At 34.8% G+C, this 16895-nt stretch overlaps 1 protein-coding gene across 1 annotated transcript in view; it reads right to left on the bottom strand.

Moving 5' to 3' along the window:
- Positions 1–16895, bottom strand: part of LOC149966753 (uncharacterized) — a 70476-nt gene that overhangs the window by 3888 nt on the left and 49693 nt on the right. The window contains exons 3-6 of the mRNA XM_090172437.1: positions 8138–8685; positions 4126–4190; positions 3904–3969; positions 30–104 (exon numbers count right to left, since the gene is read on the bottom strand). Of these exons, the coding sequence (XP_090028563.1) occupies positions 30–104; positions 3904–3969; positions 4126–4190; positions 8138–8438 (507 nt within the window). The 5' untranslated portion in view covers positions 8439–8685. The remainder of the gene's footprint in view (positions 1–29; positions 105–3903; positions 3970–4125; positions 4191–8137; positions 8686–16895) is intronic.

Below are 16895 nucleotides of genomic sequence, written 5' to 3'. Positions count from 1 at the left end.
GTAAGTAATAATTTAAGACTTTTTATTACCTTCGGATTTTTTTGGAAGTATTGGACCATACCCTGCCACGCAGAACCCATACATTTTTGTACTACTGGACCAGTCTGAAAAACCAACAGAATATTAGAGCACAAATCCATTACAGCAGAAGTAAATGAACCGAAGTTAACGAAATAGCGCTCAGAATCGGAGGGCGTTTTCCTTATTTAAATCGAGTCAAATAAAAGCTAATTTCCATCCCCGTCTTTTGACGCGATAAACTGCACTTGGGAATTGTGGGTATAGCTGTTTCTGTGTATAAAAATGGTTTCATAAAAAGAAAAACCTTTTTTTTCGGTCTAGGAGCGCACAAAATTTCAAATTCGAGGTATAAATGTAACTTCATAAGGAAAACGCCTATAACATGGGGAGTATAACAGTCTGATAACTTCGGTTCATTTACTTCTGATTATAGCTAACAAGGGCCGCAATTCTATATGCTTAGCTAAAATTATTATAGAAAAAGTAAATATATATGCAAATTTAACGAAGTTTTATCTTTTTCTTTAATAATTTTAAATAATTTAGTTAGCCATCTTAAAAAATATTAATTTGCAATAACTTAGGGAACAAGATACAAGTAGCCGGTGAAGGTAATTATAGCGGAAGATAATTTATTTCGGTAATACGTAATACATAATATAATTACAGATGGTTATTATCACATGTATCATAATCACTGATGAATAGTAATAAATTTGGTATGATCACAGATGATAATTATAACACTTAATATAATCGCAGAATCTGTGATAATTATCACACTTAATATAATCGCAGAATCTATGATAATTATCACACCTAATATAATCGCAGAATCTATGATAATTATCACACCTAATATAATACCACAGATAATAATTATCACACCTAATATAATACCACATATGATAATTATCACACTAAATATAATCATAGACGATAATTATCACACTAAATATAATTATAGAGGATAATTATCACACTTAATATAATTAGCTGTGTTCCAATTTGAAAAGTGTGAATTGAAATTTTAAGTATAAATGTCTTTAACCCGATGCAAAACACCATGATGAAAACCTTTCAAATTGGAACCATTTCTCTAAATCCATTGGTTTTAGAAATAAACTTTGAATAACCTGGAACCATGAGTTTAAAGGTCATCCGAGTTTGAAGATTCTAAAGATCCCCTACCAGATGAGTATGTCTAGCAAATGTTGACACTTTAGCATGAGTACTTTAGAGTGATTAGCCCTTTAACCGGGTCCCTGGTAAATAATTTTCATCAAGAGTACCGGTTTTCGTCTAAATAACCTCGAATTGTTGTTGGTCAAATTAGGTGGGCCCAAAGCTAGTTAGTCCTAAAATGTGGCGAGGAGCACTTTTCTAATTGAAACCATTTTTGTATCTTTAATGGTTCTCGAGATTATTTTTTTTTAATAAACTTGAAGATATGGTTCAAGGTCATGGAAATTTCCATTTTCAAGTGACCTTTTGCACGTTCTATGTGTCCTGAAAATTTCAAATTCCTAGCTAAAACACATTTTGAGTTATTGGCCCTGTATCGATTTTTATTTGACACCCGGTATTATCAAAAGTGACATAACTACCAAAAGTATGTCAATCCGACCTATTTCTTAATGAATGAGACGAGCGAAATACAAGTTGGGAGGGGAGAAGGGAAAGTATGCCTTGGGGGGGGGGGGGGGGAGGAAGTTAAAACCCACAAATAACGCCTCGTAGCGAGGAACGGAGGAACTAAGTAGCACTGGTCCAAGTTAGTGTTATTTTTCGTCGTTCTGAGGAGATGCTATCGCCATCTAACTACGATATAATACCATAGACTAAAAAAAGATCAAAAAGGCGACATAGTCTTTTATGTTGTCGATCTCGAGTCGAGCATTCATTAAACCTTTAGCATACGAAAGTACAGGGATTGTCACACTTTTAGTAATTATGTCACTTTTGGTATTATAAACTACTACTTGGGGAAGGAGATTTCAGCTAGAGTGTTAATCTCTCTCAGCAGTAATTAGCTAATAGTTTTGTAATTTTGGGAAATGAATAACTTTCTTTTATTGAAATGCAAATATTTTTTAGTTTAAAAAAAATTTAATGGGCGCTTCAATAAAACATCTTCAAGGAAATTGCCAAAATATTTTCGAGAGCCAGGACCTGCAAGCTACGGTTTATATAGTGCTTGTTAAAATAATAGAAACTTTTCACCTGCTAATAGAACGTCGTGTTTTGGCCAAGCCTTAATATACAAAAAAATCTACCTGGTTAAAAGGAAACACTTGTTGCATACCGTACAAGTGAAAAGTTTCCATTATTTCAACCAGCACTATACAAACAGTAACTTGAAGGTCCTGGGTCTCGGAAATATTAATTCTTGGCGATTCCCTTGAATATGTTTTATTGAAGTGTATATTGGAATAAATGAGAAAATAGCTCTTTTTATAAATTCAGCTACGCTTGTTGAACTTGTTTTTATGTTGCTCTTACGACACGATGTCATCGCTTTATTAGAATAGTTTTGCCACGCTCACGTGAAATTCTGTTTCTCGCGCCCTAAGCTTGCTTACGAAAGTTAAAGTTGTAACATAGTAGCTACATTCAAACAATAAGGCCACCTTAATTTATAAAAACACCTATTGTTATTTTTAATTTTTAATTTAATATTTTCAGATGAAGTAGCCCAAAACCACAACTACTACGCAAAACTTTGATAAAAAATTGCAAATAACATTTTTCTTATGCTAAGATATAGGAGCCCCTAAGGGTTCAATGGGTTCAATAACTGGTGTCTTTACCAAAGTGTCGGGGTCCGGCATTTGTAACCCTTAAGAGTGGTGGAGCACTGGGAGATGTTACCCTTTGTAAAATCCTTTAATAATTTGTAAAAGAAATAAAAATAAAACAAGTTGTCGCATGAAAATATTTAGGCGCCAGATTGTCTGGAAGTAAAATTTCCACTAATGTATTTGTCTATTTTTCTTGTATAGTTATAAGCCTAAATATCCTGCCCATTGTACGCGCCCCCGTGAATTGCAACACGAGGGTCAAAGTGGGAAAAAGTTCAGCGTCACGGGTTGGAAGGGAAAGATTTGCACATTCTTTTCACCAGTGGCGCCACCTGACGCCTTGGTCTCTCTCCCCATCTTGTAAAAACTATAAATACCTCCTCCGCAAAAATGTACTCACTGTCTCTTCTAAAACTCTCTCATGACTGTCACTTGACGCGAAATAAAATGTTTCTTTTTCACCAACATCGTTATTTTTTTACCAATACTTAAGTCCCTAATCGAGCAGGCAACAGTAAACCTAGCGTTTTTCAGTCGGCGCTATGGTAAAAATTATTAGCTCTCCCAAACCCCGGTAGTTTCTAAAACTAAAAACTACGCCCTTAGTAGGACTTCAGTCAGGTAAGGGCCGGGACCTGGGCTTCGGCTCGGGCTAAAGGGGGAGGTCCTTGCGCCGCCGGCACTCTGGTGGAGTTGGCTTCCAGCTGAGGGGTCCAACCGGGATATCCGGGGCCAGCACTGAGGGCGGGGCTGGGACTCCATATGCCCGTTGTCCGCCTTTTGGTACCTTCACTCCCGGACTTTGACTTCGCTTCTTTTGTGAGTTAGGTGTCTGTTGGTGGTGCAAGATCCATTTTTACTACTACGGCTGCGCGTGAAGTGCGGAAAACATTTTTCGTTGCCATGGCAAAACGGTTTCCCATTGAATAAATTCCCTTTAGGATTTTTCATGATACATGAAGGTCTAGCAATCCCCCAAGTTTGAACAAAATCGGTGGGTTACACTTCGGGGTGTCTCCTTGTCAGTTCTTCCGAGAAGGATTTTGAAATGGCCTACAATGATGTCCTGTGATATACTTACATCAAATAAAAACTGCCGGCATAAACTTGTTTTCAGTTTATCTTCTCCGCATGCGTCCAAAGAGGGCTAAAATAAGGCAAGAAAATGGTCAGGCTAGCTTTTAAGTTTTAATTATTTTACATTAAAGTCAACTGATATCAGTTCTATCGTCCGATAATAACCGGAAACGTATTCTCGTTAAAAGGTTATCATAGATAATAGACAGGTGAATTATTTTCTTACCGCGTCACCAGGTGATCCACAAATACCTCCAATATCCAAAGATACAAGTTCAGTTCTTAATGATTCTAAATTAATATTAAACTGTAACATAATTATCATAAGTATAGATGTACATGTATGACATTTTCAGTGTGCTGATTTGATTTGGCATAGATTTAATCGATTCCTAAAATAAGAAGTTTTTGACCCTATTTTAGAATAGGTGTTTTCCTAATTTTTTTTAATAATTTTTTTAACATACATTATTTATAATTTACAAAAATAATTATATACCTAAGCATAGCTTGTATTTAGGAGGGGGGTTAATGTATCGTATAAAAATAATAGTTTTTTTTGAGAAGCTCGTTATGAGCGATTGTAACGGGTGGGACAATTCAGTCCGCTCGTCCATTTGATTAATCAGGTTCGAGATATGTGTTACGGCCACGCCAATGGGGGATACTTGGGGATAGGGTTGGGACACCCGTGGCGGAAGTATGACAACCACCCGTTGGGGGATTAGTGGTCGTCCTCACACGGCCATCCACAAACTCTGCCTCCCGGACGCCTGGGATTACAGGAGTGAGCCACTACTCCCGGCAAAAATAATAGTATTACAGACAACATAGTATATTGTGATCGGGTGAGTATATTATTACAGTGAATTTTCAACAATAGTTATGAACTCAGAGGATTTAAATAATGAGTTAATTTCTATATGGAAGTCGTCAAAAGATACTATTTGGCAGTTCAGTTCAGTACGCTCCAGTTTTGAAACCGTCGGCGCGACTCGCATGAATGTACGTCAACCAGCTGGCAAACATGTTTCCCGAAAAATCAATAAAAACCAAATACTACATACAGTTACATGTCCCTTCCTAGAGTATACCACCTCCTAGGCGGTTCTTTGATACGGATTTTATGAAAACACCCATTGAGCACCTTTAAAAATACCAAAACCGAATCTGGCTCGTTAAAATCGAGGGCATAAATAACATAATAACAATAAGTATGACAATTAACGAGATTTACAACCACACTGATTTTCATAGTTATTGCGTAATCAAGATGTTTTCTCAGCACAGAGTCCTCTAGCGTTTAAAATATGCGAGACTTCCGCTAAGCCGAAATATCTGGTTTCCGATAGATAGGCGGAATATTAGGTTAAAATGATAAAAATTAAAAACGTTTTTCTCGGCGCCACGAGCTCATGTTTTTTTATCACGCGTGATTCGCACGCGGGCTTCAAAACAAATCCTAAGCCCCTCGCGACTCCAGAACGTGCTCTCCGATATTAGGTTAAATTTTGTATCAAAAAGTAGTCATCCAAAACGGTAAGTCGCGAGTCCAAGTCACAGCTTGAAGAGAGTATCAGTGCCGAAAAAATAGGAAGTGTCATACTTATTGTTATTATGTTACTTATGTCGAGGGTGAAATGTGGCGCGATGGAAAATGTACTTGCACTGTGTTATTAAAAACGTACAAATGTAAACACATCACAATTCTCCACAACGTTTGGGTGGCGAAAAATATTCCTCTGGGGCCGAAACGAAAACGAGGAAGTCCCCAATTATCGCGCAAAGCTCTTTTCATTCAGTGGAACAACAGCTAATAAAGGTTTTTTTTTAATATTACAAAGCTCTTTTTGCCCAGTAGAACTAACAACTACAGGGTTATTGCTTTTTGAAATTAGCCATAAATCGACTTTATTTTTTGTTATTAAAATAGGGTTAAAAAAATAATTTTCTTAGCGACCGAATTAATTTTATTCCATTTGATTTGGGTGGTCTTTTATGTTTTTACACACAAACCCCAAAGGGATTTATATGTACTATTTTCACTTCGAAGGTAGCAACCGCCGCAGTGGCGTAGCTGAGAACTCAGAGCCCCCCCCCCGCAAAAATATCTATGAGGCCCCCCCTATTTAATTTTTTTTATAGTTAGTGGGGCCCCCTTGAAGCTCGAGCCCCCCCCCGGAAGCTCGAGCCCCCCCCCCCGCACCGCGGGCCCTCCGGACCATCAGCTACGCCACTGAACCGCCGCCATTGGTAAATGATACATCAAATTTTAAAGAAGCACAGACCCTTGAGAGCCAGAATTCCTTTCGGCAATCGGGGCTTCAAACGTTGCTAATTTTCCCATTTAAGTGATGGTTAGCGATTTTCGCCTTGAAACCTACATTTTTATATATATATTTTAAATCCTGGATCCAGAATCTCACGGGACTCACTGTTCAGGGTTGAAAAAGTACGCGTTAATACTGGGAATAGGAAAATCATGAGTAATTTCAATTCAATGTGGACAAACTAAGGGTAGCTGAAGTCGATTTCCGGCGTAGTTTCCTAAAAAGTTAAAGTGTTGGTTGCACGAAATTTTAGCTATGGCTAATTAATGACTCATTAGAAAGAGCAAACATTTTATAGCAAGTACAGAAAATTTCATCAAAATCGGTTAAGTGGTCTTTGAATTATTATAAAAAGAAGTTGAAATGGTGGAAATCGAGTTTTTCGGTGAATTCCCAGACTTCTAAAATTCTTCTCGTCACCCATGACGTCAGAAAATGCGAAGCGTATCATTGGCTAATTGTCTGTAATACATTTCTTTACATCTGGGATTAAAAGCTGGTTGATTTAACACCCAGGAAAAAGTCCTACGCAGTAGTAATTGAAATAGGCATACACAAGCCGATACGTAGTAGAAAAACGATATGAAACCGAAGGCTCCTTGTAAATTCTTCTTAAAACGTCGGGTCGCGCGCGCGTAAAAAAATTATTTTTTATTTCGATAATAAGCCTAAATATTATGATTAAAAACCTCTGGTTTGAAAACTTCTACAAGTAAACAGAATCCCTCCACTTCAGTTCCTTCTATTTTAGGATTAAAACTACAGCTTTGATTTGCCCCAAATTGCTCGTGCTACGGAGGAGAGAAATCGATACCGACCCTAGATATTTTTCTCGATGAAGGGGTGGCTGAACTTTGTCAGTGCCCATATTTGTAATTTCACGGTACTCTATTAACTCCCTCAACCTATAATTCAATACAAAATGAGTCCACCAAATAGCTTTATCCTTTAGCGGTCAAAGTTTGTAATATCATTGTTAAAATTGATTTTTCACTGGATGAATGACAAAGTGTTTGGGGGTCGCTTTTAACACAAGGTTGTGTAGAAGGTGCTGCCTCGGTTTAAATTCCATTTAGGTGGCTATATTGTGCAGTGTGACCACAAAATATTTTAAAATACTTTAAAGGAATTATAAGAAATTTATCAGTGTAATATAGGAAAAAATAGGAAGAAAATTTTGGAAAAAAACGAAATAAAGGAAGAAAATTGGCAGGAAAAATGGAGAAAATTAATTATACAATAAGAGAAGACGGATTGTAAAATTTTTTTAAGGGGAGTATAACTTTCAAAATAGTTTATATCCGAAATAAATCAATAAAAATAGTCGAAAACTACCGCCGATCGGTGTTGGAAATAAGCATCGTAAAAATCTAGGACGTTTTAAGGATTTCTAAGGGTAAAATATATAAACTATTTTAATTTCTTCAGACTTTGGAGTTAAATTATAGGGTTTTATAGGAAATTTAATGAAATTATAAGGACGTTAAATTATAGGAAAAAATAGGAAATATAGGATTGTGCTAACCAAGTTGATGTACATGATGATTTATAAAGCGTTGTAATTATTTTTTGTTGTAAAAATACTCTTCCGTTGTTAACAATTTGTTCATTGATTATGTTAATCGACAGGGTGGTTATTATAACGCTCATTTTGGTGATATTAAAACTTAGGTTGTTATAGTGCGCTTATTTCTACGTACCAGTGATTTAAATATTGTTAATCATTAATATATGAATGAATTTTTTGTATTTATCGGTGAAATAAATTCATGACATACCACATAGATAAAATTTCCGAAACATTACGAGTTTTTGTAAGCGATGAATCGTTTGTGCCAATACCAGATTCGTAACGCTCTCTTTTAGGAAATAACTAATGTTTATTTAAGAATGTTGACATTTACTTACCGCAATTTCTTTGTAGCTTTGTAAAGTCCAACATGTTTGGTATAAAATTAAAAAGTGCTTTCTGTAAATTTGGCATATCTTTTTGCATGTTGTTGACTGTATCCAACAACATGAAGCCTATTTTGCCAATGTTATCCAAGTTTTTGACGTAATTGACGAAATCGTCGCCTTGTTTTCCAAGTCCCATAAAATTCATCATGAAGGCCAACTGCTTCGCTGTCTTCACGAGTTCATCGTCCTCGCTGAGAACCGACTTTACTTGAAATATACCCAAGCACAACAGCGCAATTTGCGGTTTCATATTGCGTAGATATTTCGGCTACTAACAAAGTAACCACGGATTATGTAAGGCAACAAACCAGTTTATTTCGTTTCCGCGTATAAAAACCAGAGTTCGTTCTCCCGCTCATCAGCGGCCACCAGATGCCATTCAAGCGGAAGTTGACGAACGTGGAGGTGTCGTACTACTACTAAAACCATTCGCATACCTGAGTACTGGTACCGCTGAGTCGACAAATGAAATTGAAATCACACGTAGACGTAGCGCCCTATTTCAGCAAAAACCGCGGCAAACAGTTTCGCATTTTTATATTAACAAGCTAGCTATCTATAGTTTCTATAGCAGACGACGGTGAACGACCAGTTAGCTCATTTCCCGGCGTTAAATTAATGAATTTAAATGGTTATTCATGGTGGCTGATGGTGCTGTTTTTGACTGAAACCAGGAATCCATGACGCTACTTGGAATGAATAACGGCTTTGTTGTGGCGAAACATAGTAGGCGGAGCTTATAAGCCAAGTGTTAGCTCCTCCTCCTATAAAAACAAGTGACTAATGTGTCGTTTGCTCTGTCGTCTGCTTTCTAATTAGGGTCTTTTTTGGAGTTGAATATATTGTTATAAAGTTCTGATAGACCAAAATATGAATAAGAAAAAAGTTATAAAATAACTAAAAAAACAGTTGAAAGCAGTTGTTTTGGAAATTAACATATTTTTAGAGAATGGCATTTTTAATATTCCCTTCGCGCCGGTTTAAAAACTGTATTGAGTTCATGCAGGGAAAAGACCTACATGTAATGCGTTTAAAACTTTCTGCCAAGCACTATGGAATACATGTTTGAAATCCTATCATGATAGGATTGCCTTTAATTTGTTGAATGATATAACTCACAGGATTTTGATAGAAATTTGCATCACTCCATGCTTCTAAAGCTGAGCTGTTGGGCCTTTGTTCAGGATTTGGAGGAAAATAGACTTTATCTTTACGGACCATTATTATTGCTCTTTTCTTTGAAGCTTGGTTACAAACTACTGTTTTTCTAAATCATGAATTGGTATTAATGACTCATCTATCATGGATTCTAATACCGGGGAAGCATCTAAATCAACTATGCCGATGGGTTCTGCCATTTTATCCCGATAGTAAAAACTAGCAGACGACTAACAAAAACCTGTATATTTTTAATAACGAATCAAACGCGAGAGTTTTCACGTCACCGAATTTGACGTCATTTAAGGCGGTATAAGCGTTTTTGGCCCAACCCATAATGTTCCGCCACAAAATACCACAGGGGGTATGGAGAGATATTCATTCCAAGTAGCGTTATGGATTCCTGCTGAAACTTAAGGAGCCACATTTTTGCCAAAATTGTTAGTCCACCACGTTGTTCCGTATTAACGGATAAAATAAGTGTTGGTCACGTTTTGAAGATATTAAAGGCCCCCAACATACTCTTATTGTGTTTGTGTATTTAAATTCGTTGTTACTACAAGTATTTAACCCCCACTTCAAAAAGTGCCTAGTTCTGTCCATCTTGTTGTTGTATTTATGTATATTTTATGCCATTTCTATAGTAGACCTTAATCAATATGAGCGTTAAACATACCAAAAGTTTTATCTTTTAAATTAATAACATTATTAATAGAAACCATTCCCACCCTTTTAAAAGTAAATTAAACATTAAGTAAATAACTTTTAAGGGCCAAATAACAATTAAATATAAAATATAGATACAATAGAACAGGGTCTACACTCGCTTCCTAATATAAAATTGAGATAATTAAACGGTACTCGTGAAATAAATTATCAATAAAATACCTGCCTTCTCACAGTATAGTGCTAATGAAAATGATTGTATCTCGGTCTTATGAACATGGTGTAAGTTATAGAGGATAGCACCGCCGGTCGAACGCCGCCGCCGCCCATTATTTAGATAACGCCGATAAATTTATTTCGCCGCCGAATTTATTTCCATTATAGAGTAGTATCGCTTTGTAGCTTTGGGCTATCATTTCCTGTCTCTCGTAGATTCCTGTTTTCGGTTTAAAATAAACAGTGTAAACGTAGACGGTAAAATAAACTGTGGTCGAAATTTTAACCCCTTTAAAACTGGACACTAGCTAGGGAGGGAACACTGGATGGATTGGTATTTGAGCATGCGCAGAGACCAGTTTTGGCCGGTCGCCGAGAAAAAAATAACTAGATCATGATTCCTCCTGAAGCACGTGGCGCCATCTAAGTAAACTGCCCGTTATATTAAGGAAATAAAAGCTGGACCAAATGGTCGTTTAACGGTAAATTTAGCTGTAAATTAAAACGTAAATTATTAAATCATCATAGACGCGAAAACGATAGAAATAACCTCAGTAAATATTGAAGTCGTGAAGCGCTTTGGCTAGCAGTCATGTCGTCCCGAAATGTTACTCTTTTTTTTCTTACCCCCAAATTCAAAATACCCTTCCTAGGCCGGGAAGCCGTTGGAATTTATTTTAAACATTTCTTGAAATATTAAAATATCTATTTATTTAACAATTTTTTACAAAATAACAAACACCCGAATACACATTAAGGTAAAGAAAACAGAACGTCTTCCAAAGAAGAAAAGTATGCGATGAATAACATTTCTTAGTTTAGGATTTTACCGTTCGAGGAAAAGTTCAAACGGATTCCAGGGACTGTGAATTTACTGTCCGTGGGTTGACAGTTAGTTCTGTTTCATATTTCTATACCGCTATAGTTACCATTTACATTATCTTTGGATATCGACGGAAATTTAAATTATCTTGGGATATCGAGAGAAATTTAAATTATCTTTGGATATCGAGAGAAATTTAAATTATCTTTGGATATCGAGGGAAATTTAAATCATTTTTGGATTTCGAGGGAAATTAAATTGTCTTTGGATAACGAGGGAAATTTAAATCGTCTTTGGATAACGAGGGAAATTTATACTTTGAGTTACATTTTCTAATTTTGAAATAGGTATACATTATAAGGGACATTTGGGGAGGACAAGCCACAAAATTATAGGGTCCACAAAATGCTTAGGGGCCACACATAATTAGGCCACCTGTGAAAAAACCTTAGCGCCGCTACTGGAAACACTTAGCTGATCTATAAATTTATAAATATTTATTGGAAAGAGATTTAAAGGGTAATTATTATAGTGCGAGTAGAGTTTTCATGAAGAGAAAGGAAAATGTGTTTGACGATTCTGTGTTCCTCACAAGTTTTCAGTTTTGACTTTGTCGCCATCTATCATTGAATTTTAGAACAAAGCTTTAAAATTTTATATTTTGTCTCAATTTTAATTTTACTTTTGTCGTAATACCATTTCTATCTTCAAATTATAAGCAATAAGCAATAAATTACTTTGTGGCTTTCGTTTGAAACGTAACCTGCTTCAGAAAACTTAAATTTTAAACAACTTTTCATTTTACATTAAAATTTTCTTAAAATTTCAGTCGCGAATCGTAAACTTAAATATACTGTTTCACGTGTTAAAAAAATTAAAATGAGGTTAAATACCACAAGGGTATACAGTTAAACTACAGTTATAAAACGTTATTTAGGAGTTACTGATGGTCTCGTTTAAAAAAGGGCGTCCGTCTGTAAAAATGACCAGATTGTTCCCTAAATTCATGTAAAATAAATACTAAGCTGTAATTTTTACAAGCCTTATGAAGTGTTTACCTTAAATCCACACTGTTGTAAAAGAAACTAGATATATATTCTGCAAAAACTACCAACTATTTTCTAAAACTTGCAGTTGCAAATCGTAAACTTAAATATACTGTTACACGTGTTAAAATTAAATAAAATAAGGTTAAATAACACGGGGAAATCCTGTTAATTGATTATTACCAGTAATTTTGTAAATTTAACTCTTATAACTCCCGTAAAAACAATTTTATTTATCTCAGTGCACCTTGAAAGAATGCAACGGTTTTTGACCGAGCTTAGCTCTGAATATTTAAATATAATAATTTTCGTACACATCATTTTGGTTATATAATATTAAATATAAAATACATTTGTTAATGTAATTGATATATTTTGTAAAGTGTAAGCTGTGTTATTTAGCAATTAAGAGTAACTGTCTTCATCGATTAACGCGTTAAATCTCGACAATTTTTCCTAAAACGTGTGATCGAAAATTTCACGCGTTTTGCAAATTCGAGGTCACCAACAAAATATTTATTATATAAAAAACTAACCAAATAGTATAACATTTTCGGTTCCGATTTACGGATTTAATCATTTTTCTTGGTCAGTCTCGTACAGTAACTTATAGTAAAACGTAGGAGGGACTTGCATGTTATTATTAATATGTTAACTTCTTGAAACTATACTACTGATGGTATTATTTAAATTTTGAACGATGGATATGAAACAGTAACCTTTTAACGATGTAACGGAAATTTAAGAATATGACCGAAAATAGTCTTGAAGTGGCACACAAGAAACCGGAAGTAGCCCAAAAATGACCGAAACCTATCAGTCATCAAACGTTCATTAAAAGCGCTAGTACAATTCGTAGTACGCCGTAGAGAATCAGTACTATACGACTTAATGAAAATGAAATATGATCGATGATCCAGAACATTTTAAAATTGTATCTTAATTACTGTAAATCAAATCAAATATGATGATCCAGAACATTTTAAAATTGTATCTTAATTACTGTAAATCAAATCAAATATGATGATCCAGAACATTTTAAAATTGTATCTTAATTACTGTAAATCAAATCAAATATGATGATCCAGAACATTTTAAAATTGTATCTAAATTACTGTAAATCAAATCAAATATGATGGTCCAGAACATTTTAAAATTGTATCTTAATTACTGTAAATCAAATCAAATATGATGATCCAGAACATTTTAAAATTGTATCTTAATTACTGTAAATCAAATCAAATATGATGATCCAGAACATTTTAAAATTGTATCTTAATTACTGTAAATCAAATCAAATATGATGATCCAGAACATTTTAAAATTGTATCTTAATTACTGTAAATCAAATCAAATATGATGATCCAGAACATTTTAAAATTGTATCTTAATTACTGTAAATCAAATCAAATATGATGATCCAGAACATTTTAAAATTGTATCTTAATTACTGTAAATCAAATCAAATATGATGATCCAGAACATTTTAAAATTGTATCTTAATTACTGTAAATCAAATCAAATATGATGATCCAGAACATTTTAAAATTGTATCTTAATTACTGTAAATCAAATCAAATATGATGATCCAGAACATTTTAAAATTGTATCTTAATTACTGTAGTAGTGGTACAATGAGAGAACTATATCGCGTGGTGGAGGTGTGGTGGAGGTGTGGTGGAGGTGTATGTTAAATTTGCATAGAGTTTTGCTGGATGAGAGTTCTTAATCATGAATGGTTGAGAGTTAAATTTCGATAGAGCTGGGTGATAGTTCGAGACTATAGAGATAAGTTTATAAGATAAGAACTTGATATCGCGCGTATGTATTTACTACGAGATAATACCGATATATAAGACGCGTCGGGAGAGACAATGATCTGTTAATTTGTGGAATAAACGAAACACGGCTCCACGTAACAACTCTAAAGATCTAGTCCAACAATGGAGATCGAAGACTGTTACTTAATTTTCTCTCAGAGATTCAGAAAAATTAACATTTACCTATATACAATGATCAAAGGGATTACATTATATTTGACGCTACCGATTCCCTAAAACAATATGTTAGGTCTTTTCTTCCATGGTGGAGGTGATTTAACTGATTTTCATCCCTACATGGATGTGCTGAAATTTTATCCTAACAAGAATCTTACCCATCATACATTTACCACCAAATTTGAAATCCGTTTTTAACGTTTGGATGAATTCGTGTTTGAATAATATAATGTTGCTAATAATATGCAATGCTAAAAAAACTTGATAAAAAACTAATAAAATTGATTACACTAATGCCCCGATTCTCATTATCCATTATGGATTTAAGCTTACAACATTCTATGAATGGGCTTTTAGCCGGGTCAACCCAATGCGGGAAGTCATTCCTGGTAGGGAAGTTGATTCAACATAGGAAGACCTGCATATCCCCTCCTCCAGAGAGGATAATATGGTGTTATACCGAGTATCAGCCGAAACTTTTTCAATCAATATTGGAACATACACCCTCAGTCGAGTTTCACGAAGGGTTACTCAACGTTAATATATTAAATTCTCAAATTAGGAATTTAGTTATTTTAGACGATTTATTATGCGAGATATCTAATAATAAAGACGTAACTAATTTATTTATTCGTGGATCTCATCACAGAAACACCTCCGTGCTAATTCTAATGCAAAACCTTTATTACCCTGGAAAAGAAATAAGAACTTTAAATTTAAATGCACATTATCTGTTTATTTTTAAATCACCACGTGACAAATCAACAATTTACCTTCTCGCGAGACAAATATCTCCAACCAATAGTAAATACGTTATAGACGCGTTCCAACAAGCCACGTCACGGAAATTTGGGTATTTATTAGTTGACTTGAAACCTCACACCTCGAGACTATAGAGATAAGTTTATAAGATAAGAACTTGATATCGCGCGTGTGTATTTACTACGAGATAATACTGATATATAAGACGCGTCGGGAGAGACAATCATCTGTCAATTTGTGGAATAAACGAAACATGGCTCCATGTAGCAACTCTAAAGATCTAGTCCAACAATGGAGATCGAAGACTGTTACTTAATTTTCTCTCAGAGATTCAGAAAAATTAACATTTACCTATATACATTGATCAATGGGATTACATTATATTTGACGCGACCGATTCCTTAAAACAATATGTTAAGTCTTTTCTTCCATGGTGGAGGTGGGATTGAGGTGGGACTGAGCTTATGATTTTGGCGGAAGATTTTTCCGAGCACCAACGCGTTTTCCGCACGCGAGTGCGTTTTCCGCGATAAATTTTCCGCACGCGAACGCGTTTTCCGCGATATTTTCAGCATATGAGCGCGTTTTCCGCATACGGTGGGTGTAAAACATTATACATTTGTGTCGGGCTTGTTTATTAAGTAGTGGTGGGTGTTGTATGTTAAAATTTTAAGTTTTTTAGTAATAGTAGGTGGAATAGGTTGCGAATGTATTGGAATTTTTGTTGTATCGTGTATAAACGCACGTGTCCAAGATCAGGTTGACTCAAGTGGAATATCTTAAGTTGAGATTAAAAACCTTATCAACAATATCGGAATATTTACCCTAATAAAATGAGGTGGAGATGTGTGTAAATTCAGTATATCTTAAAAAGACGATGCTGATGAGAAATATTTATCACAAGTTATTGGAAAACGTCATCACATTTATTTATGACCACCCTATATAAGATCGATGTTTGGTATATTTTCGCTTAAATCTCCGAAAGCTGAACAATGTAAGTAAATCAACGCTCTATATCTATAATTTTTATAAGTTATTAATAACTGGTATCCTTTATTTTAGGGCTGACCTCAAAACGTTTCCAGTATCTCGAGCTAAAGGTGTTACTATCACGGCGGAATGCCAAATAAGACTAGGAGTGTTGGATGGCGGAAGTGGGATAACTCTAACCGACAAAAATGTGAAACTCTTCATGGGAAAACCGGAGATTAAGTGTGATTCGCTCATCACTAAGTCGTGTTATTTTGATCCACCATGCCGCAATCACTATTTTAATGATATCTGTGGACGGTACCCGTTTAGGGTTAAATGCTGGATATGTGAGAAAATATACCTAACCACGAGATGACTTAAAGTTCATCTACTAAGTCAATAATCTTGTAATAAAATAAATGAATCATCGGATGATGAAGTGTGCGATTGTTTGGCAAGTGAACATTTGCATTATATAGCTGAAGATGAGGCTATAGATGATCAAATTATTGATTATCTTACCGAGTTTATTGTCAGATGTCAAAAGCCGTCCAAACGTGATAAAATTAAAAATATGGAAACAGCGTCCGAGCTAACAGCGACCAAAAAAACTCTTGATTCGCTAATGACATCTTACGATGTTTTTCCACCCGATTTAAAAATGCCGAATGATGAACAGCTGGAAGCTTTGGTATATTATCAAGAATATTGTAAGAATAATCAAATCATTCACAATAACGGTATGGAAACTCCCACCGAAGATTCAGAAAATTTAGAAAAATCTTGTTAATTGCTTGAAAATATGTGAATAAATTTTATTTTTCCTATAAAATCCATTGTTATTGTTGTAAACATACAGTAAGAGTGACTTCAGATATTTGCATTAATAAATAAATAAATGATTGTGTTTTATGGTGGTATATTTGTATATACAAAATAAAAATAAGGTTTTGTATGGTTTTTGTTTTTCAAGAATAGTAACCATTTGCTTTAAAGAAATTATTTTATTGAATACTTTTTATACATAAACTCTTTAGTCATTTTATCGTTTACATTTTTATCTT

Source organism: Leiobunum rupestre, chromosome 1 (genome assembly GCF_980474605.1).
Source record: "Leiobunum rupestre chromosome 1, qqLeiRupe1.1.hap1, whole genome shotgun sequence".
NCBI classification, from domain to species: domain Eukaryota; kingdom Metazoa; phylum Arthropoda; class Arachnida; order Opiliones; family Sclerosomatidae; genus Leiobunum; species Leiobunum rupestre.
The sequence above is the reverse complement of the archived record's forward strand: the minus strand, read 5'-3'. Positions and strand labels throughout refer to the sequence as shown.